This window comes from Perissodus microlepis, chromosome 4 (genome assembly GCF_051167445.1).
Source record: "Perissodus microlepis isolate ML-2025 ecotype Zambia chromosome 4, ASM5116744v1, whole genome shotgun sequence".
In the NCBI taxonomy this organism is placed as follows: domain Eukaryota; kingdom Metazoa; phylum Chordata; class Actinopteri; order Cichliformes; family Cichlidae; genus Perissodus; species Perissodus microlepis.
Genome location: NC_140464.1, coordinates 7,029,168 through 7,054,215, shown reverse-complemented (window position 1 = coordinate 7,054,215; position 25,048 = coordinate 7,029,168). Strand labels below are relative to the sequence as shown.

The 25,048-nt window shown below is 39.8% G+C and overlaps 1 protein-coding gene across 1 annotated transcript; it reads right to left on the bottom strand.

The window, feature by feature from the left end:
- Nucleotides 1-7,261: 7,261 nt before the first annotated feature.
- Nucleotides 7,262-24,473, bottom strand: kcnj19a (potassium inwardly rectifying channel subfamily J member 19a). Its single transcript, XM_084925304.1, has 3 exons — nucleotides 23,414-24,473; nucleotides 11,160-11,376; nucleotides 7,262-8,320 (listed from the first exon to the last, which is right to left on the bottom strand). Exons 1-3 carry the CDS (start codon nucleotides 24,077-24,079, stop codon nucleotides 7,659-7,661), a joined length of 1,545 nt encoding a protein of 514 aa, XP_084781430.1. The 5' UTR covers nucleotides 24,080-24,473; the 3' UTR covers nucleotides 7,262-7,658.
- Between the last annotated feature and the right edge of the window lie 575 nt (nucleotides 24,474-25,048).

Below are 25,048 nucleotides of genomic sequence, written 5' to 3'. Positions count from 1 at the left end.
CGGGGAGGAAAAGTGCTTATCGGGCACAATGTAACGAGCAGAATGCAGCTGTAAAAGAGCAGAAAGAGACCAAAAGGAAGTACATCGAGGAGGGCAGAGAAGGGAGTAAATAGATAAATGGGGCATAGGGGGGAGCCGTTGCATGTGTTTACAAGTTTAAGTCCCAGAGTTTTCATTTATGAATGCCAGCGAGAGCTTCATGTAATGTAATTACGGTGTAGCGGTGCATGGAATTACTTTGGAAAGGAGATGTGTGTGTGTGTGCTCCATTTGATGCTTTGACAAATGAACAGAAACTAAATGTCTACCTTTAGGCGCACAGACTCTCTTATACACACCGTTTGTTTTCAAGTATCTCATTATTACTCATTTAGTCCTTGGGGACTGTGCCTAAAAACAACAGTGCATTTGTGAGTGAATACACATGTGAAAGGTTAACAGTGTCATTAGGTTTCATTCATTGCAAGCTGCTTAATTGTGGTTTTATAATCACTCTATGATGCCAGAGGCTTGAACTTTAATAAATCAGCCCGCCTCCAACACTTGCTATGCTATTGAATTCCCAGACGTGCTTAAGCTCTCACACCTACAAAAATGTGATAAATATTCACGAAGCCTTTGATTTTTCTTTAAACTTTGCAAATTTTCACATATTTGTTGAGCTACAACATGAATGCTGGAAAAACATTCTTATTAATAGCATTTTATTGATTTCAGGTAGCCAGCTTTTATCCAACTGAAGGAACAACACAACAAGCAGCACATCCCCTGAAGCTGACAGGGGTACAACAGAAAATAAATTGCACTGAATATTCTACTTTGCAGCCACGATGATTTGCAACAACTAGAAGAGACTAATTCTTGTTTTGTGATCATTACACACAGGAAGATATTATATAATACAGCTGCATTCGTGTCAGAGGTGACTTAGCATCCTGTTTGGGACATCATGTCTTTGAAGAAAGGAGTGCAGTCGTGTCAGAGTGTCTCTTGTGTGCTGCTGTGATGAACAGAGCTCAAAGCTATTGATTTCTTGCGAGGGGACGGGAGGTCATTGTGCTAGGTTTGCACCAAAGTTCTCTTTCAGCTCTAGATGGACGTCCAACCTTCCAGTCACTCCCTCCACCAGCTGTCCCCGCAGAGCAGAGTAATTTTCCAGGCCTCCAAGCATCGGATTGCCTCGTAGGTCGTGGGTAGGGTTGCGACAGGGAGACGAGTATTGATTGGTTCAGCGATCTTTCGCTTGGTTATGTTAGACAGAGCAATGAGATGGAGGTCCCCAGAGGATGTTTGCACAGTGCGTCTTCTCCAAGAAGAACTGTTCATTCCAGCAGTCCAGTCACAAGCGCCAGGTTTAAGACCCAGTATTTACACAATCCCCACAAGCAGCCCATGGGCATGTATTATGGTAATATATGCATGGAAAATCAATGCGTCAGCCATTCATTATTTTCAAAGCATGTAAGCAGTGGTTATTTCAATTGTAAACTAGACCAGTTGATATTGAAATGCTGCACAGAAAGATATGTGCTGGTGTTATTTGCCATCTATCTCTTTCTGACTCCCACAGGGTTTCTCTTCATGGATAAGGAGGTATAAATCATATGCTGCAGATGAGGTGCTAAAAATCTGCAGTTTAGATCAACGGCCTGCCTCATTTGTACATAGCAATATGCAGACACACAAACAACTCAACCCAACCTCCTTTATTTGTAAAAAGTAAAACAAATGAATAGCAAATTTTATACAGCAAGATTCAAACAACACCTAAAGCAATGCAAGTAACACCAATAATAATGAAATCCTGTTTTGGATTGAACTGAACCAATACCAATAAATGCATTTAATAAATGAATCTAAATTATTAGGCTACAAATCAGAAACCAGTTTAGAATAGACGTCTTTAACTTTTAAGTATATGCATGAGTGCACCATTCTGATATCAAGAGGCAGAGGCAATTTATAGATATAAAAAACAGAAGGCAGTCTCACTGGCACTCTTAGAAGATGCATTTAATGGAAAAGCAGTTGAGGATCTTAATGATCTGGCGGGCACGTAAAATTGAGAAAAGTCTCTGAGGTTATTTAAAGGTGTGCAAGCAAGTAAAAGAAAGCTAAAAGTAAGCTGGTGTAATGTCTCAAGCAATGTGGTAACATGATCCATTTTCCTTGTCCAGTTTTATAATAGGTGAATCCAATGAAATGGAAATTGCAACAACAATTAAACAACTAGTCGTGGGCAAGAATAAGAATTTTGGCCTCTCACTGAATTAGAAATGATCTCAGTTTGATATATTTAGGATGGAAAACTGATCATCCTGAAATGAGAATCAGAATTTTATTCAGTTTTTGTTTTAAGCTGTTTGCTAAGACTTGCTGGTTGTAACTGTTAATCATCTGATGGTAATTAAAATGATGATTGTTGATGGTATTCGTAATATTTTCTAATGCTTCAGTCACACTAAGGGAAATGGCGGCTTTGGCCATGTGCAATGAATATTCAGTCTCACTGCTTTTGAAATAGTTGCTTTGAAGACAAGGGCCAGGTCTGCAACCACTCACAGTAAGTTACCATCTTATAAATTTCTTTAGTGCATTAAGACGGCAATAAAGTGGTGATAAGACGGAGCCAGTCTCCTATCAGTTTGCGATTGAATGAGGCTAGGTCAGCAGTTACATGCAGTCTGTGATAATACACATTAACTATTCACATTAACTATTTAGATTTAGAGTCTGGCCTCAAAACCTTTGTTACTTTGGGACATTTTCAGTTGCCTCAAGGCGCTTTATATTGTAAGATAAAGACCCTGCAATACTACAGAGAAACCTGGGAAACCCCGAAAATCCCCTGTGAGCAAGCGCTTTGGCGACAATGGGAAGGAAAAACTTCCTTTTAACAGGAAGAACCAGGCTCGGGGAGGGACGGCCATCTGCCTCGACCAGTTGGGAGTGAACGGAAGAACAAAGGCATTCAGCAATCTTGCGTTTGTATAAAAAATACAACCAGCTGAGTCGTGTCCCTGTTGCAAAGATATGTATCACAGATGCTTTGCACTCATTGCGCAGACTCACTCAGGCTGTTGTTGATCTGTCTGTGTTTATAAATCAGATAAATTAGATACTTTGTAGTCAGTCTGAGTCAGATTGTTATTGTTGGGAGACAGGTTGTCTCCCATCAGTCAACCAGTCATGTGAAAGTGTTCGCCTAGAGTTGGGGTGTGTTGCATGCTCAAGCCCTGGGCAGATTTAGCAGTAGCAAGGAAATTGGTGCCCTTTTTCTACTTTAGTGTGACTGAGCCATTAATGAATCATTTATAGAAAAAATTTAATTTAGGCCCAGAATGGTTCCTTGAGAATTACCATATTTAATACCATGTCTTTAATACCAGAAAATCCAGGCTGACAAATAAATAAATAAATAAATAAATAAATAAATAATAAAAATAAACAGCCTGCCAAGTGATTAACATTTTAATTTAGCCAAGACGAAACAATGGCACAGTGACCCAACCTGTCTAGTGCATGAATTAAACATTGTGATCACTTGTATCAAAATCTACACTGAGGTCTGAGACAAGAAGGACAGTAACCATGTTTGCATTCACGAAGATTTTAGGTCATTAACAGCTGTCTCAGTGCTCTGTGATGAACGTTAAGCAGATGGAAACTTTTTTAAGTAGCTGTTGTTGGTTGATTGAAATGCCGTTTCTCTAAAAGTGGAGAAAAGAAAGTAGGATGTAAAGTGAAGAGAACAGAAATGATGTAGATAGATTAGATTTCTTTGAGTGTTTTTAACCACTGAAAAGTTGTGGGGAGACACTTGAGTTAAGAGCAGACTTCATTATCTTTGTTGCAGCTTTGTAGATGCCTTAACAGCTTTGGAATTGGAATAGTATGTGGAGCTCATCATACTAGTATTTTAATGATTTAGTGATTTTCTTTTTTAAGACGCCTGCTTAGTAATGTATGAAGAGATACAGAGAAACTGAAACAGTAAACACAGAAACAAATGAATTGCAACATTACTCTGCGATGCTGTTAATCTGCTAATCGCTCATTTTAACCTTTTAATTGTATTTTGTAGTTGGTAAACCGGTGCCATCTTTCTCAAAGGACCAGATCACTGATAAATACTCATGGCAAGGAACATCCCAGAGGTGTTTTTTCTTTGCATATGCAAAACAAATATGCAAATGAGTCATTATTGAGACTAAATAGAGATGGATTTAGAAGACTGTCAAGTGCTGAAAAAGCACTCGTCCCTCTCTCCGTTATAGAAAAAATTAAATACTGTGTTTAAATTTTAGAGTGGGCAGTGGAGAGCCCTGAAGAAGAATACAGTGAAAGATACAGAGATCTCCCTACTCAAACTCACATATACACCTCCGCTGCGTGCTTAGCCCCCACTGCTGGAGCGCAGAGAAGCTCCCATGTTGCCGTGGTGACTGCGATGGAAACAAGGGACTTGTTCTTGACTGACGGCTGCTGCATTTGTTTGTTGTGTGTCAGTGTGTCTTCAGATGCACATGCATATGCGTGTGGTTCAGTCAGGCACGTTTCCCTTTTAAACACCACGAGTGGCCTAATTAGCCATTCATTCACAGTTGGTGCAACACAACACAAACAACTGGCTCGCTGTTGTTTATAAACGAACCAGTTATACGTCAAAAGATCCCCCAAACAAATCCATCTAAAATAGAATAACAAATTAATTTACTTTTTTTTCATAGAAAAGAAATTGGTGTTCTTTGTCATTTAGGACATTTTCAACCCCCTCATTTTTGTGCTGTGGCATATTAGGCATTTTGGAGACGTCAGTGAGAAAGGCTACTAATGAGCCTCTCATTGCCTCGTCTTGTTATTAAATATTAATGTTCCTGTTATTTTTAACATGTGGAGACATCAATTTTGGGGTCATTATAGCAGAGGCTCAGACCCTCAGAAACACCTCTGACTGTCTAAAACTGTGTGCCCATATGTTACTTTAAATAACCAGAGGAGGTGGCAGCGATGACAGTGCCACTGCTGGAAGGTTTTTACATTTGCCTGTGGCTGTGACAGAAAGCCTGTTGATCTATGCGTGTGTTAAGAAGGTTATATATATTTAACTATATTTTTGTGACATAAATAATTTCTTGTGAATCTCATTCCCTTCTCTTTTTATCCTGTGGAACATTCTTTTGTTTTATTTGTTGACTTAATTTTGGTTTTATATTTTTCTTTATATTTCTTGCTTTTGTGGGAGCTTTTCATCATCCCTGGTATAAATGTTAATTTCCAGTATACTGACGAATCAGGATTCAAGACGTGAACCAAACTTGTGACTTTAGCAGTGCTAGGGAATTTGGACTGCTTATTTAAAACACAGTCATTTTGATTTTTTCACCCCTCCTCCTCCTCGTGTTGTAACACAGAAAACTAAAATAAATCTAATTTTCTGCTTAGTGACATGCTGTAACAGTTGTCAGGCATAATTCAGGTAAGCTTCAGTTTGTTGGACTCGGATGTTATTCTCTGCTGTTTGATTTGGGCTAACAAAATAAATAAACCGCCATCCAAACAAGATGTCAGAATTGATAACTTTTTCCACTATTGATGGCAGATCTGTTGCATACCATAAATCTATGGTCATTAACGGCAGGTTTGAAACCATAAGCGTCTGATGAAACTTTGATGAAGCATTTTGGCAAATGAACTTGTTTATTGCCCCAGTTAGCAGCTTATGAAACTCTATTTATTAGTAAATAGAGTGTCACTTTTGGTTTTGGCCTTGGCTCGGTGCTGAATTTGTTGGTTTTCAGATTTGTTGCTATATAAATATAATTGAATTCCCCTGAATTAAGTTATGGACCACAAAGAAGTAGTAAACCAGCACATAACGCTGCATAATAAAAGCAGTCTGTCACTTTTGGACATTTCTGTTCTGGTCGCACTTGGTATGGTTTTCATAATCCCTTAAAAGTCAGGAACTGGATTAGTTCATTTGAGTTTGACTATTTTTCTCAAACTGGCACATAAAACTATAAATGGTCTTTCAATTACCCCTTTCCAAATTTCAGTAATAATTGCACTATGGGTGGCTCTCAGCTGTTGGTGGAAAAATGATTGCTAAAGAATGCATGAATACGATATGAGGTTATTAATATTTATTAGCCTATTACATAAAAAACCATAATACTTCAACTTTATTGATCATTCAATCAATAGATTGTGAAATAAAATGTAAAAAATGAACCACAGCTAGCTACATAAAACTGTCTCACTCTCATCAGAACTTTCTTCTTTCTCCTAACTTATCACACTCTTTCTTTCAGTAAAGCTATTATTATCCACTTCTGGCAAATCATACACAGCATGAGAAGAGTGGCAAAGCACATGCGTAGTTAGCAAACATACAAGTGCACTCAAAGCTTTCAGTGCAGCTATATTACAGGAATAGAGTGTGTGAAGCATATGTAGGCTCTGTGTAAAGTGAGTGGGTGGTCGAAGCTGCAGATTGATGGGAGACCCCGTGCGTACTGTTAAAGCCAGTCAAAAATCCTTTTCCCTCCCTTCCTTCCTCGCAATAGGAAAATTGAGGTTTTGGTCTTCTCTGGATATGCTGACTCTGTATTTGATGATGATTTTGTTTTTGTTCCTTAATTGCATCCATGCTGTGTTGTGTGTTTGTACTTGGATTTCATTAAGCCCTATGTGTTCAGGGTTGTCCTACACTTTCAATCTACTATTTCACCTGCTTTTGGTACAAATGCTGACCACATGCAGAACGACAGTTCAATAAATCTATTGTGTTGGCATAAGTTGATAAAAAACAATGAGCCCCACTAACCAAATTGGTGTAGTCGTGTGTTCTGACATATACTGGCGTGAAGACGGTACACTGCGTTTGGATATGCTTGTTAAACAGGATGCCTCAGCTGACCACATTCAGTCTGCAATAACAGGTCATCTATAATCAGCTTCCATTCTCCAATAAACACATATTTATATTTTCCATCTTAACAGCAGTGTATCTCATTATCATCTCCCTCTCTCTGATATCCACTTACTGCACCACGGAGTTATGGGATTGTTCCTGCATAGTGTCGCTTGCCAATGTGGTAAAATTAGGTGGATTAACAACAGCCTATTAAAGCTACAATTGCATCGCACTGCTGGATTACTTATTGGTATTTGGCAGAATTGCAGCACTAAAAATTTTAATGTAAACATAATAAATTCTGGGGGGGGGGGGGGGCAGTAATAAAAACACAATAAAGAGAAAGATCAAACAGCATTTATTATCATCTTAATATAATTTATATTTAGATAAAACTAAGATTGACAGTTAAGTGTAGTGGTGCATACATTAAACAATGGATTTAGTGTATACATGCACAACTCTTGCAGAATAATCAAGTTTGCTTTAAGCTCAAAGTTTGTGTTTTCTGGTTGTGTGTACCAAAGCGTAAATTAATAATAGCATAGCCTCTGCTAAGCACAAAATCACAGTAATTCCAGTAAAGATTAGTCTCAAGAAATAAAAATGAATAAACCTCTTGTTTTTTTGTTTTAATCAAAGCCTCCAAGGGTAAAGTACATCTTTGACTCTTGTTTTCATGTGTTTGTGGTCAGAGGTCACTGTCTGTATGTTGTTATAGTCCAGGACTGTCTGGATTTCAGCGGTCGGCATTCATCTTCCTTAGCTTTGGTGGCAAGTTATCCTCCAACCTCCCACCGGCTGAAAGAAGTGGGCTATGCATGGGAACCGGAGCAGGGGACAGCGTGGATGGCAGGCTGTGTTGGTACAGGTCTCCAGTTGACTGGGTCATGGGTTCAAAGCCCACCTTGAGAGACTTTAGCCCTAGACGATTTGCTGCCTCGGGAACAGGTGAGGAACTGAGACGTTGCAGCTTTAGGGGGAGGTCTCCGGTGCTGCAGGCCTTCTCTGAGTGCTGGGAGCTAAGCATAAGCACTTTCCTCTGAAGGTCCTCCTTCCCCGATGAACTCATCCTCTGCAATTTGCTTGGAAGTCGAACCCCAGTCCCTACATGATGGCCCCTTTCCTCAGTGTTAATACAATCCACAGAAAACACGCGGTCACGTCGGGCACCGTGGCTCTCAGTCAGTGCGGGGGTAGGAGTGGACAGAGGCGAGGGGAGAGAATTCTTCTCTTCATGCTCCTTGACACTGTACGGTGGTGTCGGCACCTCGAACGTGCTGTGGAACTGAGAGTAGTCGACCCTGAAAAAACCCTCTTCCAGGGACATTACTGGCAGGAAACGATGGCCCCATAAAACCTCATCCTCAGTGTATGACGTTCTTGCCTGGCATGTCATACCTAGAAGAAAGTGACAGCAGTAATAATTTTAATAACTGCTATTAAATGGGGTTCCAGCAAAACAATTATAGGCTGATAACGAGGAATCTGTAGGATCGGCATCACTGCATGCTATCTCTTTTCTCTCTCCTTTATTTCTTGTGATGACAGCTTCATGCTTTGCTCTGTGTGATTATCCAGTTCAGTTTAGTCACGTACTAGAACATTTAAAATAAACCCACATGAAAGGGCTATTGCATTTCCCAGTTCATAAAAGTAACAAGAGGCTTTTACACCCTAATGTTTTTATTTTCAAAGCATGCCATGTTCCAATACTGATGTACTGTAATGGAATATGTGAGATGGAGATCATTATATATATATATGCATATATTTCTTTCCTGGATTTCATAAGCTTTGTAAGTTTATCTTTCCTTGCTCTGGTAAATTATTTTCACATTTTCTTCCATTAATAGTGGCTAAAGTTGGCAGATGGTTTTAGGCAAAGCTGGTTGTGATAATTTCTCATTTAAATCTGATCATCGTGATGCTCTTACATCAAAACAACATGGCATGTGTTCTGTCTTTACTTGTCTTTATTTAACTCTGTGTTGATTGCAGCTTCAGTCTTCGGCCAGCTAGAAGAAAATCATCTGTTGGCAAACTGGGATCAGTTTTCATCATGCTCTGGTGGAGGGCCTAAATTATAGATGATGTATTAAGCAAAGATTTCTAGTAATGGGGGTGCCTGTGTGTCTGCTTTGTGTACACGTTTTCCATTTGACCTGAGGCTTGTAAAGTAATTTTCTTGACATTTGGATGTTTGTTGGAGGTCATTCGTGATCAATAATCACTTAGTTTGAGTTTTTTTTCTGATCCAATGGCTTTGCTACAACCTGAGCTCTTCTATGAAACACTTCAGTTGGCTAAAGAGTAGGAGTCTGATCCAGTCCCTCTGAGGGATGATATGTTCTGTGTTATGTCATAACCTGATGCTATTCCAGGCACACGACTCATCTTCATCCACAGAAACTCTTCACCATTTCTGTATTTTTTTTTCTAATTGCCTTAAGGCTCAGCTTTAATTGCAGTTGCAAGTTTAGGATAATTTTCCAGCATTTTCTCCTCTCTTACCAGTAAATAACTGAACTTCTGTTGATTATAGTTGCACAAGACAACAGTAATATCAATGCAATGGAAGCTTTTGGGTCGAGTCTGACAGGCATGCTAGTTAAGGTTCATCATTTAAGCATACTTTAGGTATTCTGTTTAATGTCTACTGCTTTTTGCATAAAAATAAAAGCCCTCGGCACATCAAGACTATGTAAAATTCCTGACACTGGCAGAGGTTAGAGAGTACATCAACATCATTTGCTGAGTGTTATGTTAGGGTCAGCGAATTTACATAGTTGCACGTCATCTGCATATTGTCAAAGGGCAGCCTAAAGATGGAGTCAATATACCATTAAAAGGACCAAAAAAAATCTTATGCCATGTTGACTGCCCTTTAGTTTTATAGTTTCTTTTTCATACAGAGCTAACAAATTCTGCCATTCTTAGTTTTCATCTCATTAGGTTGCCAGAAGTCAGCACCAGCATGGATCTTGTGTGATGCTGGGTTCAAGCGACAACCCATGTGATCCTGTTCTATTGCCACACAGAAGAAACTAACTATAACTCATTGTTTAAAATCAGACCTAAACGAGAGCTTGGAATTGATTTTAGCTGTCAGAATTTTTTTTATCAGCAATGAAATTAAGTAGTTTTGTCACATTGTTGAAGAATTAGAGCCACTGCATGGTAATCTGTCAAGTCTGGTTGAAACAAAGTGAATGAGTAGGAGAGACGATCAACAAGCTGAACAGCTGTGTCATCAGCAGCTGGATGTACCGGGAAGCTGTTAATGTGTTTGGGGTAATGGGATGTGGGTTAGTGTGAAGATGCACATACGGAAATGACATTTTAAAAATATGCTTATTTTTATTATTGTTATTATTTTTAAGCATTCCTTTTCCATACAGTTGACAGCATATTGTGGACAATTGTAGGTGACACTTCCAGGGCTTTCCTCTTCTACTCCTCAGCTCCGAGTGCTGTGCACTGCGACACTAGACTTCTAGCTGCACCCTGATTTAATGGTGTTATCAACAGAGCACAGCCGTGTTGCCTGCCTGGCTTCTCGCTTCCCGCTGATCCTTCCCTTCTGCTCTAAGCCTATTCAGCTCCATGGTTTCTCCTACAACAGTGACACAGGCAGGGTTATGGGGGGATGCCTAGAAGCACGGCTGAAAAGAAAAGAGGAGGATGGATTTATTTGTATTGGACTTTTGGGATGAGTCATTGTGTTAAATATGCAACAGAGAGATCTGTGTTGTTGCTGAGGGTACTCCAGCATGGCTGCCTGTAGCGTACAGCAGCGGCTTTATACCAGTGTCTCACACCCTCTGAATTACTTCTGCTCTCAGCTGTCATGTGAAAAATAGAGTGGAACTTCAACTAAAACCTCATTCATCAAAGTGACACACGCATCTATGACCACAGGGTTTTATTATGCATAGAGTAGACATAAACTAATTCTGCAGAAATAAAATATCCCTTGAAATTCAATCAGTGCGTCATTCTCATGTGTTGATGTCATCCTTGGTTTCTCCAGTTCTCGTGCTGTTCAAATATGCAAAACTGGGAAGGTGGGGAAATTAGATTCCAGATTATGAGTATCTATTTGATAGGAGCGTTATGTGGCTTGTTATTAATGTCAGACTTTACATTTAGATTGGGAGTGAGTAAAGCAGGGAGAGAAAACAAACAATGGGAATGGGGAAGGACACAGTTTAAAGAAATGACATGTAAGATTGCTCACCGGTAGTTTCAACGATGCCCTCGAGGATAACGACAATTTCAAACTGTTCACTCATGAGAGAGCGCTGGGATAGGTCGAAAAAGGGGCTCTTGGGATTAATTTCATGACAAATGGTGAGAGGGGATACCAGAAAGAGCTGGTCTGCACCCGTTCCAAAGCCCACATCCAATTCGCACTGGTCCAGAGGCAGGAACTCGCCCTCAGGTGTCTGACGAGACTGAAAGATAAAAGTCACACATAAGTAGACGGAGACAGAGGAAAGTGTAAAGAAAGCGAAGCAAAAAGGTACAAAAATAAAAGAAAGAGACAGGGAAGTGATAATTACATTCATGTAGTCTTTAAAAAGTCAATTCAGTTCTTCTGTCCACCTGTAAATGAAATATTTTTGTATTCTACTTGGTACTTTATGACAATGTTAAAATGCCCAGTATTACAAGTCCAATAGAAAAGTGTCCTTTGTGGCAAGTTAAGTACCTCATTTGTAATTAGTCCCCTGGAGCTGTATGTGAAAAACTATTTAAGCTGCTTTAGCATGCTTGTGCTTTCTGCCCATCTGCAAACTGCTTTGCAACCCACTTCTGCTCCAACTACTCCTTTCATGCTGTTCTCAATGCTGCCTGCTTTCTCCTGTGCTGGGTTTTGTAGTTGATGTCTACCTTCAAATCTAAAGGCCAGCAGATTGAAATAACATCAATTAATTCGAGTCTAGTGGTCCAGACTGAACTGATATTTTAAAAGCAGACTGATAGACTATAGAAATATTATTACTTTCATCTAATTAATAAGTGTTCCAAAATTTCATGAGTCAAAAGGTGAGAAAATGCATTTCTCTTAAAATATATAACTCTCGTGAAAAAACGATGAAAGACATTTCTCTCTCACTCTCTCTCTGTGCTGTCTTGTTTGCCATGTCCACAGACTTTGCGCTTCACATTGATTTCTAGGAGAACTTGCAGGCAGACGTATGAGACAGCTGTGTTTGGACAGGACTTGCCCACAGAGCGTTAACTGGTGCGGAAGCATTTAATTGCCCAGATGATGTTAGAGCTCAGCACCGGGGTCCTGGATGTATTTTCTTCTTTCCTGTCTTATTCTGTCTAATCAATCTGTTCACCTTTTCTCTTCACATTTTCTCAATTAGCAGTCTGTTTCACCTGTTATTACAAAGTCTTTTAAATTTCAAGACATTTTCTGACATCCTGCTGCAAAAAGGCTTTCCGATTTTCAAAAGCTTCAATATATAATTAATGTGAAATATTTTCATAGCTATAAAAATGTAGGAAGGGAAGATAAAAACAGGTGTGGGTGGGAAAAAAGTCTTTAGAATCAAAGATTATTTTGGCAAAAATCCACATTTAAGATAATTAGGAACAATATCTTCTTTGGCATCGTAGAGCTCAGTTAAAGTCAGTTATCAAAAAAGATGCTTAAACTCCTTTTAAAGTAAATTAATGTCATTAACTCCAAAGAAAATAATCTGCAAAAAGATGATTTTACTCTTTTCACAGATTAATTTTTAGATTCTTTAACATGACACCCTGCCTTCTCTACTCTTCTCTCTTTTTTTGGGTCATTGTTTTACCTCAAACCAATTATTTGGATGTGTCACTCACCAGCCACCCACCTAACAGCACACACTACTCCTCCACCTCAGCTCCACGCAGCTTCATAATGAACTCCCACACAGACTACCACACAGCCTCACCAGCTTCGCTGTAATGCTTTCTGCCATTTCTGGATCTTTTGTTCTTGTTGTGAATCTTAATAATAATCAACACACTATTCACTAAAACACAGTCCCCTCTTTCACCCCTGCCCGAAACACCAATGAAACTGGAAATTGGCCATTTGTAGGCTGCTTAACACACCCCTAACCTAGCTGGGTCATCTGTTTACTGATCTAAGCCATTCTGTTTTACTCTTACCCAAATGAGTAACCACTAATTTTGCTCTGGCTAGAATAGAAATTATCCACTGGAGTTAGCTAGTTAAGCAGATGCTTGCTCCATGTTTTGGTTAAAAAGCCAGTCTGCAGACTCATTGTTGATGTTTTCAGCCCACTGGTCACCAGCTGATTGAAGAGAGCACATTAAATTAAAGACACAACTGTTGAAATATATTTGCATGCTTAGCCTAAACACTTATCTAAGAGAAAGCTTTCTGCTTTCAACTTGCAAAAGAAAAGGAGTGAGAGATGAAGAGGGGCTGTAGTGTTTGGAATGTAGCTAAAAGTAGCTGAAGTTGCAGATATGTAAACCTAAACCCTAAATCTGAGAGCAGACAGCTGCTGAAAGTTTCAGCGTTCAGGGAATACTTCTGGTAAATGGACTGGTTCGTATATAGCGCTTTTCTACTCTATCTGATCACTCAAAGCACTTTATACAACTAATTCATTCACCCAATCACACCCATTCACATGAGCATTTTTTCTAAGCTGTTAAGTGCTCCCTATCTAACATTCATACAGATTCACACTCCGATGGATCGGAGAGCAACATGGGGTTAGTATCTTGCCCAAGGATATTTTTGATCGATGTGCTGATGCCGGTCTTGCTACAGGTGCTCGACAGAAAACAGCAGTTGGAGACCACAGCACAAACAACCTTTATTGTGACTCTGTGCAATGAACTTGCAGTCATGTTTCCTTTGAAATGGTTGCTTCAAAAATGGGGTCTGTGACCACTTAGAGTCAGTTGCCATCGTTAAAGCAACTGTGGTGCATTAAAATGGCAATAAAGTGGTAATAAGAGACTCTGCAATCAATTCCTGATTGAAGAAGTAGAGTTTGCAATTCCATTCAGTTTTTTTGTGATAACAGTGATAAATCGGTGGAAATTTACAATTCTCTTGCTGTCTGTTGCAATTTTGTTGCCATTTGCATACACATTGACTACTTACATTCAGAGTCCAGCCAGAATCTCAAAGATTTGAAACAGAAATTAGTGATGTCATTGCTCCAGGACATCATCTTAACAGCAGAATCAGACAGGAACTCAAGCAGCTTTCCTTTCATGTAAGAATATAACTAGAATACGACCAGTTGAGTGGAGTCCCCATATTACATATATTGATTGCAGAGTGTTTGCAGTCTGTTATAAATCAGCAATTACTAGCAAACCTTCATTAGTCTAAAGGTGACTACAATCAGGCCCAATCCAACCACGACTGTTTGGAGACAGTCTACCTTTTACCAGGGGATCCAACCACACTGTGATTGAAAGTGGTTGCTGTAGTACTTTTAGATTGCTAAATGTGAAGAAATTAATTGGAATCATCTAAAAACTACAAAGGAAATTTCTGTCCTCTTCTTTATTCTCCTGTGTCTGGGCCATTAGATGAACATGTCTTCAAGAGAGCTTAAACACATAAGCACACTTTTTTCATGTATAGTATAAAGTTTATGGAATAAAATACACTTTGCTTGAGCGTTTCTCTTGGTTTTTGGTACCTTCTTTAAATGTGATGAAGTTTAAAGTTAACTAGGCTATTTTTAGGCTAGCTAAGCTATAACTGAGCATGACGTGAATGTAGGTAATCAAGGCATTATACCGAATGGGAAAACAAAAGTAAAAGCAGAAACTGTTTATAAAATAATCCAAAGACGATACATCGGCCGTCATATTTATCTGAAACACTGATGCTGACTAGTTTAACAAAATGTCATCAGCTAATTTTTCTGATGCATGCACATAGACTGCATATTAGTCTTAGCTAATGTGACGGTGCACAGAGATGGTTCTGCATTTTTTTCCTCGTGTAAATTATCTCAAAATGTTGCAGCAGGTAATCATTAATCCAAACTCCAAACAACCGTGCATATTAAACAGCATGTCTATAAACATGATTTATTGTTAGAATCTGTATTCGTTTTACTAGATAATGAAGTAGCTACCGCTGAGTTTGAAGTGCTGCATAAATAAGTTTAATTAATGAAAATTTTCTTTTAGTGTGCCTCTTTGTACTTCCCGCCCCCCGCGCTACAGTTACTAGTCCTAGTCCGATTTCATCCTGACCTGCCGGTGATATTGTCCTATCTCCCAGATGCAAACTGTGAATAAGGTGCGAGTAAACAGGTTTTGCATTGCCAGAAAACACTGCATTCTATTTCTATCTCCTGTGAATATCAATGAGATGTTCGTCTGGATTTATGTCGGGGAATGACTTTCGTGTCGAGCGGGCATTGTTCACTTGTCAGGTGCTTACAGGCCACTGAATACTATTTGGCATTGTTCCTCCTTTGAGGGTTATCTCATGTTAGCTTAGGGAAATTCTTCTTTTCACTTTCTGTCTTGGTCGCTTAAGATTAAAAAGATGGATGACTGTATGCAAACATTGACAGGCAAAGCTTCTTACAAAGGCCCCCTGGCACTCTCCTAGACTCCTTCTTGCACAAAGATCCCGAGATAGCTGAGCTTGTCTGCTTTTTTTTCCTCCTGTAAATCTGACATGCTGTTTCAACCAATCAACAGATTTTTCTCTCCAAGCTCTCACATAGTCAGACGGGAACTGTTTTTATTTCTTCTCCACAATATTTTTGGGGAGCAGAAGCACTGGATGAGCACACAAACATCTCTCTTTGAATTTTTACCTGTCACGTCTGATTGCTCACCATGCCCATCAACGACTCAGCTACTCATTATCATTAGAAAAGCGAGGCGTTTTTTTTTTTCCCCCTCTGTGCTTGCAGTGGAAGTGTCTCAGTGCTGTGAATGATGCTCATGGATAAAGACAGGTGATAAATAAAACTGATTAGACCTAAAGGGTTCTGGTCTTCCTACTCAACTCCACTCCTGCTCGGCCAGACCCTCATCAATCAGCAGCCTCAGTGGAGATGGGGGTGGAGGTGCTTATAGGCAATCAGATCGACCGGCCGACAGTCCGACCAAATCACACGCGCTTTCAGGCTGCAAGTTATGCACAGCCTAGTCATTAGATTTAGAAAAGATAGCCTTGGTTAACATTTCATCCAAGCCAATCCAGCCAAGACTGAGTGAGATTAATTAGAAAAGTTAAATCACAAGTTAAATTAATTGGGAAAAACAACCCGAGGTAGACTGCATGGTGTTCTTCTGCTCTTACAAACGAGACTGCAACTGCAAATAACTGCTTGTGTTTAAGACTGCTTATGAACGGGTTTAAAATGAATGTGTGCATCTTCCTACACTTTCAGCTGTTGAAAGGCAGAATCGCTTAATGTAGCCAGCCTCTGGTAAAAGCATAAAAGACGGCTCAGTTTCTCTGCAGAACCTTTGTTGCACCATCGTCACCAAGATGTGTTCCTACCACAGCAACTCAAGATTTCATTTTTCCTATTTAAATGTGTTACTTTTTCTCCTTTTATATAACTGAACAACACTTACATAGAGCTTTCATTGCTTCGCCTAAAAGCTCCCTTTACGCAGTCAAGCAGCCATTTCTGCTTTACTGTAAATCGCTTTTTACATCATAATCAAATACAGTTTAATACACCTCTGCATGATCTGTTAATGAAAGAGCTCAGAGGGGAAACCTCACTGAGCTGAGCAGGCACACAATTACACAATTGAATTGTGAGACCAGCATTTGGTGGATTTATCCACTTTAGAGAGCGTTTGTCTAAAGGTGCTCTTTTATGAGTGTGGAAATGTCAACTGAGAAGAGGCGAGTTTTCCTATTTAACATGTTTTACCGAGGGTAAGGTCCAGGTTACTTTTCTTTGAGAATGCATATTTTTGTTGTTGGTGTACTTTTTACATAATAGAACTGAAAGAAAGCTATTCAAACACACATGGGCGCATTAATCGGACACACATAATTGAGTCTTGAGGCACAAGAAAAATGTGGCTCATCCTGATAATGTGAGACCAGCTATTGTGCACAGATCAACTGAAAAGCTTCCAAAGATGACACCTACTCAGGGCTGTACAACAAAGTTAATAGAGGCTCTCTTCTACACAACAGGGGGAGATGAATGATGGCAGAAAGATGTTAATCTTGAAATTTCGTAAATTAATGGTCTTATTTTTACACTAAACGCAATCTTAATGCTGCCGTTCATTTCTAACGTGCACATTAGCGCCCATAAACTTTAAGCTCGGGCCAGTTAAACATGAAACTTAAAGAAGCATATTTAGGTCCAACACTATCCTTTAATGAAGGAGACGTGGGAATCTGTTTAGTTTTGGACGAGATCAAAGTAAAATTAATTTTATTGATTGGAAATTCTCTGCAGTACATACTAATAGACTAATCAATCTTCTAATCTGTGTTCTGTTAGTTGCAGCAGTGCAAGATGGGCTTTGCTGCTAATTGTGAATCCATGTAAATTCCCATGACAACATAAGCAGTGCGTTTGCTCTGCTCTAACTTTACTGCACAGCTTCATTTGTGGCATTATTAACATACAGCTTAACGGGCTCTGCATACAAGCATGAGAAATTATATTGTTAGGAAATTAATTCCTTTTAGTTATTGAAAATGTGGCGCTTACACCTGATTTTAATCTGGTTAGAGGTGCACGTTGGTTAAGCCAAATTAAGAAAGAGCCACTTTTGTGACTCATGTAACCCATTAATGTTGAATTGTAGTACAGCCATGCAGTCTCTCAAAAACCAAAAATCTTCTGAGAGTTGAGATTAATTTTGGGCGATTGTTGAAACATGTTCACGTTTTTGAACATTCCCTGCAAAAAAAGTGGTATTTATATTTTTATGCTGCATCTGCATGTGGCTGCTCCACTGTACACTGTGCACCGTTTAACAAATAGCTCACTTTAATTAGTTTTGGGATCCAATCTCAAGCCTCTGGCAGTGAAGTCAGACACAGCGAGACAACATGACCTCCACTGCTCCAACACCTCGCCTCTTCTCCAACTTCCCACACTAGACTCAGCACACGGCTTCATAATTCGTTTATTGCTAAATCTTAACGTGGAGATATTACCAAAGGATGCTTTGCTGCTTTCTCGGTGCGTGAAAATATGCAGTAGTAGTAGAGAGCGTACTGGAAAGTAACAACCTGCCACATTTGCCTGAGTACAGAGGCATGTAAAGTCATACTGATGAGGTCGCTGTAGAGGCTTACGCTCCGCTAAAATTAAAATGAGACAAGATTAGGTGTAGCTTGAAACGCTGAGACCAGGTTGGAAAGCGATTCAATTCTCCATGTGGCAACTTTGTGACTTTGGCAGATATGGTGTCACAATGTTCTTGGCCAAACTGTGTGTTTGTTGTCAGCGTGCACCCTGTGAGTTCTTCTTGTGTGGAAAATTCTTTAACGAGGCTCATGCTTTTAGTATTGTTAGGAGCCTAAAGATGCTGTATTTATGCAAAAATAATGGTCCAGTGCTTTACCCCTGATAGAAGAAAGAAAAACTTCGCATTACAGATCCGGAGCCATAGCAAATGCCTCAGAAAGAAACCTTAGGAATCCAAGCTGTACATCTATATGTTCTTATGTATATTTGAGAATGCACACTCTTACATCAGAATGTTCTGTCCTGTGTGGACTGAATTATTTAAGTATAGAATACAAACACAAGAGAAACATGAACAGAGCAGACTTTCCAGCTCTTGGACTCGCTCATCAATACATGCAGGGATTCCAGGTCTGTTTTTTCCAGCCCTCTGCAGCCTGATAGTATAATTGAGCCTTTTCTTATTAGAAAAAAAAATGGAAATCAATTCCAGTTCTAGTGCCTGTGTAACCTGCTGTGCAATCCTCTAAGGAGATATACAGCCACGACTATTTTACTCCCTTGTATATCTCTGAAATAGAAGGCACCATTCATACAGTGAAAATATTAAGAAAAAAAATCTGCCAGGGTCTACCCAGCTGTTTCACTGCTCTCCATCTCTTTCAATCAATGTCCTACACACTCACACCCGCCTCCCACCCTCACAGCTACACCAGAGTCATATTTTCAGCTTGGATGTTCCACCAGGATGTCCTCTGAGGCTGCCGTGGATGCCTTCCAAAGCTGCATTTCAGCTGCTTATGGTGGGACTTTAAATGTTGGCTGTCATTGGTCAGTCTTTTCCTTATTTCGTTTATAATGCAGGAATTCAAGGCCCTTTTCCATGTCCAGTGATCATCCACAGCAGTACTACAGGGCTCTTTCCAAACACAGCAGCAACAGCAATAACTTTTTGCAAGTTGAGCTGAATCCCTTAAATTCTAATTTTTAAGAGATGAGAAACAGCATATGTGGCACAGGATAATCACAAGGCTGCTTCCTGTCTGAACATCACAAACACACTGTGTTAAATGTTGATTTTTGACTTTATCTAACAAAGATTATGCTAGATTGTCCCTCAGTGCGGTGCAGATTTCTTCTTGGCTTAAGAAAGCAGCGAGCAGTGTTCCCCTCAGCTAATACGAGCCACAAACCTCTCTTTGGCTTCTTGGGCATGACCAAAATGAGAGGGAAAACCAAAAATTTTGCACGTAGGTGTGAGCTGATGGCCCAAGGCACTTTTCAAACGAAGGCTCAGTGTGTCCATGAATTCCAGTAGGAGGTGAGACAGACTGATATGTGATTTTTCTGTGTGGTATTTAGTGTATTTTAGTTGGCAGAGTACAAAAGGACAAAAAAATAAAGCAGAAATAAGGTTACTTATTACTTTACGTTTGTTCTTTGACAACTGGGGAGTCTGACAACAGGCTACTCTACCTTTCTTTTTACATATGCATGAGGGGTACAGCCCAATTCCCTTGATTGTATCCGCGTTTCGGTCAATTGCGTCATTCTCTTGCATCTTATTTCCTCTCATGAAAACACAAGGCAGGAAAAAAGGAACTGTCTTTTTGTCTGAGCCTTCATCTGAAGCGACGTCCATTTTTTATTTAATTTTTTTACATTTTTGTCTAGTGACAGGGACACAGCTGGTCCGTCCGTCACTCTGATTTCAAAGTATGATGGCAGCTTTTGTTCGTTTAGAGTTTGCACAAGTAATGTTGCGGCGCACAGATACTACCATCAGCGCAGCGGCCACAGCACACGATATTTGAATGTGTTACCTGCACTGCATTTATATTGTGTTTATTTCTGTCAGACTTCACTGGTAGCATAAATAATGGCAACAAATAACTAATTTGAATCAACATTTTTTTAAATATATTCTCTTTATTATTTCATATTAATCCCAGTTGTAACCTTAATATTTTTTCATTTTTGGGCTAATAAATCAAACTGTCTGTGTAATATTTATGGTAAGTGATTAAAGGCATTGCATAAGAACACTAGGGTAAAAAAAATCTTTATTAAAATGTATGGTTCTTTTGACAGTCAGACCTACAGTTGCATGGTTCTAAATTTAAATGATGAAGTAAATAAAAAAATGCTATTGATGCTGACTTTTCTCTTATTCTTCTATTTTCTCATTTTAATGAGCTGACAAAAGCACTTTCAATGTGGAATGATTTAAGAGTAAAGTGAAGACTGAGTCTGTGGATTTACCTAAATTCTCTTATTTAATTGTTCTCCAAACACTACAAAGACGAGAAGATGCTATTTAATAGAATAGAAACCTTGAGAAATGTGCTGGTACAACCCACCACTGTTTAAAGACATTAAAAAAAAATGCCTTGCAGCGCTGGATGAAGGAGTTGGTTCAGCTTTGTGCAAATCTCGTTTGATGCTTGTTTTGATTCCCACAGGAAACGGAGCTACGCAGGTGTTGTAAAAATTCAATTCGGCTAAAGTGCTTCATGCAGAGTGGAGGGAAAGCTGATCGTTGTCATCTGTGGTGTCCCACTTCTTTTTTTGTTTTAATGAGTTCGGTAAGAAATACTGCGCAATGAAAAGATTTAGTAAGGAAATGAACTACTTTAACCACACTGGTGGCAGCAGGAGAAAATACCCGCTCAATTACATCTGTGCATGTAAATGAGGCGTTGAACGCTTTATAAGTTTGCAAGTTACAGTTTATGAGAAGCAAGAGAAAACGCCTCAGTTAGAAAGACTAACGAGTAACGAACATCGTATTGCAGGCACAAACTTTCTGGGTTGATTTATGTAGATGTCCAAAGCTTTTCCAGATAAATCTGCAATAGTTTTTAGTATTTGAACCCCACTGATACAACTATGTTTCTGCTTGCAGTTCAAATGATAGAGATTTACAGTTGAAGTTGAATTTTGATGCAGTGTAAAAACATTTGTTTTGATTTCTGAAGTTTGAGGGCTGTTCGCGTATTCCACTTTAGTTTCTTAAACTCTGCCTCTCTTTTAAACTCTTTTTAAACAAGTTAAATGATTCCATTGCCACTAATGTCTTTGGGTATCTTATGATGAGGCAAGACTTAAAAAAGGCTGTAGTTCAACAGCACCACCAACATTTCTATACAGGGACTGCACTAAAAGGCATCCAACTTAAAACAATACAACTATGGCAGTAGTTTAATTCAGCATCGTATTTGATGATAAATATTTACACGTATGTAAATCCTAAACCAGGCTTGTGGTCTGTGCAATGACTCACCAGACTGTTATTTTTTTCTGTGTGTGTGTACTCTGGCAGCGCTGCTACAAATATTCTGTCTTGGTAAGAGAGTCTTTGAAGCGAAAGAATAAGGTTAGACCAGAAAGCCCTTGAGCAAAAAATTATAAAAAAAAATCTAAGAAGCACACAGTGGATGCTGTATTTATTGTATTTCACAGAGAGGGGGAGTGTAAAGAGGATGTGGGGTTGGCATAGGTCTTGGAATATATACTGATTGTATTTCTGGCAGTCTGGAAAGGAAGCAAATGGGTTTTACCTCAGCTCCATTTAAAAAAATAAAATTAAAAAAGGAGTTTCCATTATTTTTAGTGATTTCATGTCTGTTCCAATCTCATTGACACTCCTGTTTGTTAAGTTTTGGATACCCATGTTATTAAAAAAACTGCCTTCATTTTCAACTTACTTAATTTAACACTGAGCTCCAGTGTACTGATGTACTGCAGTTCACACTATCACTGGTGTATTACGCAGGTGGAGAGAAGCCTATGGTTCAGTCTTACAAGGGAGGCGAGTGAAATCATCGCAAACATGTGCAATTTTACTTTCTGCCTATGGGGTTGTTCACTTTCTCCATGCTCGTAACTGTGGAATAGCACAGTCCTCCCTGCCTCCCTCTTTGCCTGCATGCATCATTAAGCTGACCAATGCTGTGCTTGATGTAGCTGTGCGGAGGAGAACACACATATAAACAAGCTCCAAGCACCTCTCTAATGCTGTTTGTCTTCTTTATGGCCCATTTTGCACATTGAACATGGATGTGGCTGAATGGAGCTCTATTACGATAATTAACACAGGGGGGCCTGTCAACCTTGGTGCTGTTTGTGGCAATTTTCTGCATTGCTGCCTGTTTTTAGAGTTTGAGGTTTATTAGCTGTATTCTCCCAAAATCTGCTAAGTTGAAGCCAAATGGCACAAACCCACTTCAACAATGCATAGGCTTCTTCTTCTTCTTCTTCTTCTTTTTTTGCAGCTAAATTCAAACACTGCAGTGCTTTCTAACTCTTTTTAAATTTCAGAAAGGAAATTTAAAAAAAATGCATCACCTTAAATACTTTTTATGTCTTAACACTCTCTCCAGAGCATTGTTTTACTGAGTCCAGTGATCTGCTGTGGTGTGTCAATCTCAGCTCCCTACTGATTCACTGAGCCTAACTTTCTATCAAACACAAGGGGGAGGGGCATCTGTCTGTCACATCTGCTTACTGATACACTTCTATCTGCCCATGTGTCACCAGTTGAAGCGAGCTGATGCTGGACACAGTAGGGACCCTGCACACTGCAGCCCTCCCCACAAAGACAACGCAGTCTTTTCTCTCTTATTTCAGTGGTTTGTGAGGCACCCATCTGGCTGCTGCTCAGCTTCACCATATATACTTGATATATACTTGAGCAATTTGCAGCTTGTCTTTGGCCTCGTGGGCTTAGGTTAGAGATTCAGCGATGCAAGCTGTCATTCAAGTGTGCAGTCACGCTTAAAATAATTGACCGTGGAAGCTTAAGGAAAGTAAAAGAACAAACAAAACACGGGATGCCAGCCTTCAAAGAAAGTGCTCCACGCTGATGAGATAAGGCAGTGCTGCTGAAGCTCCAGTGTATCAGCAGGGAGTCTAATAAGTTAGTGTAAGTTAACTACATTGCATCTATTTCAAAGTCATGATTTGCTTTACTGATGAAAGGAGATGTGGTCTAAAACGAACTGCTCTTACTCTTGCAGATTTAGCTTCTTTTTAAATTTATTTTAATGTTATTAGCCGAGTGTGTCGATATTAAGCTTACCTTTATAAGCTTGCACCTGATCTGTGCGGACACCATGTGGCTGTTCCGTAGGTTGCCCACACGGAACATGAGGCACAGTTTGCCGTCTCGCAGAGAAATCACCGCGTCCTGACTGAACATGAGCGTTTCTGCGCGTTTCTTGGGTTGGGACATTTTTATGAACATACAACCGATGAGAAAAGCGTCCACTATGGAGCCCAGCAGCGATTGGAACAAGAAAAGGATTATGCCCTCCGGGCACTTCTCCGTGATGTACCGGTAGCCGTAACCAATTGTGGCCTCAGTCTCGATGAAGAACAGAAAAGCTGAGGGGAAGTTGTAAACATTGGCCACACAGGGGGTGTAGGATGAGTCGTGGCCATGATTTAAATCTCCTCTGATGTACGCAATGACCCACCACATCGATGCCATGACCAGCCATGCGATGGTGTAAGTTAGGATGAAGATCAGTAGGTTCCATCGCCACTTTAAGTCTACCAAAGTGGTGAACAGGTCAGAGAGGTATCTGCTGGTCTCTCCACCGAGGTTTCCGTGCTGCACATTGCAGCGACCGTTCTTCTCCACGAAACGCTGGCGTTTTTTCTTGACCGGAGCAGAAAAAGATGAAGCCCGATTTGTGTTAACCACCTGATAGTCTTCGCCAAATTTTCTACGAAGTGCCGCCATTTCAGCTCTGCTGAAGAAAGTGGGGAAAAATACTTGCAGTTTAATCCATGCTTTTGGTTGTTTTAGCCTCCAAAACACTGGTTACCTGTAGTGCGTAAAATGCGCCATGGCCACTTTAGCGCGCACATGAAATCCTATGAATAATAAAAAAAAAAGAATCGTGCGTATTTCAGTGCTTTTAAAGCACAGTCACCATCCTCTCAGATAAAAATTTCCAGTGTTCTGCCAGTTACTTTACATGACATCTGAGGATCGCTGACTGTAGCTGTGCGCTCTGCTCAGCCTCCCCACACTCTGACTGGTGTGATACTCGCCAGTGGAACGAAATACGATGAGTTGTCTACCATTCACAGCCTCTGGTGGGCTGTAAAGAATTGGGGAAAAAACGGAAGAGGGAGAGATGTGAAGAGAGGGAGGGAAGGGGCAGGGAGAGAGGAGGATAGAGTTACACAAGAAGGCGTTTGTGTGTAAGAGAGAGATGGAGGGAGGCGTTCAGTTTGACTCTTTTCTGTCCAGTTCATTCATACAGGTAGTCAGTGTGAGGCTTAATTGATATATTCATCAAAGCTTTGGTTAATTTATTCATTGATTCCCTTTGAGTAGTCATATTGCCTTTATATTACAGCTGCTTATCCTGCGTCTGCACTGAGACACACAGCCACACAAAGTAAAGAGACTGGATACATTTTGTGCTTTAAAGTTAGATTGTGCCATCTACTGGATAGATAACATACATACATATTTATTTTAGTGGACTGGGCAACATGGGGGCTAGGGTATCACTAACATAACTGCTGATAATATTTGGTCTTCTGCTAGCCTGTGCCAAATTGCTAAAAACCTAATAATCTGAGATATAACTAGTAAATTAAGAGCAACTTAAAAGACAAATGGAGTAGCGGTTTATGTGTTAAATATTCTTCTTGAATGTCAGTTTTTATGCTGAAGACATTGCATGGGTTTAGGACA

Coding starts and splice junctions, on each gene's coding strand:
- kcnj19a (XM_084925304.1), bottom strand. CDS start 24,079: ATGGCGGCACTTCGTAGAAAATTTGGCGAAGACTATCAGGTGGTTAAC. Junction 11,377..23,413: donor TCAGGTGCAAGCTTATAAAG/GTAAGCTTAATA, acceptor TTTATCTTTCAG/TCTCGTCAGACACCTGAGGG. Junction 8,321..11,159: donor GGGCATCGTTGAAACTACCG/GTGAGCAATCTT, acceptor ACTTTCTTCTAG/GTATGACATGCCAGGCAAGA.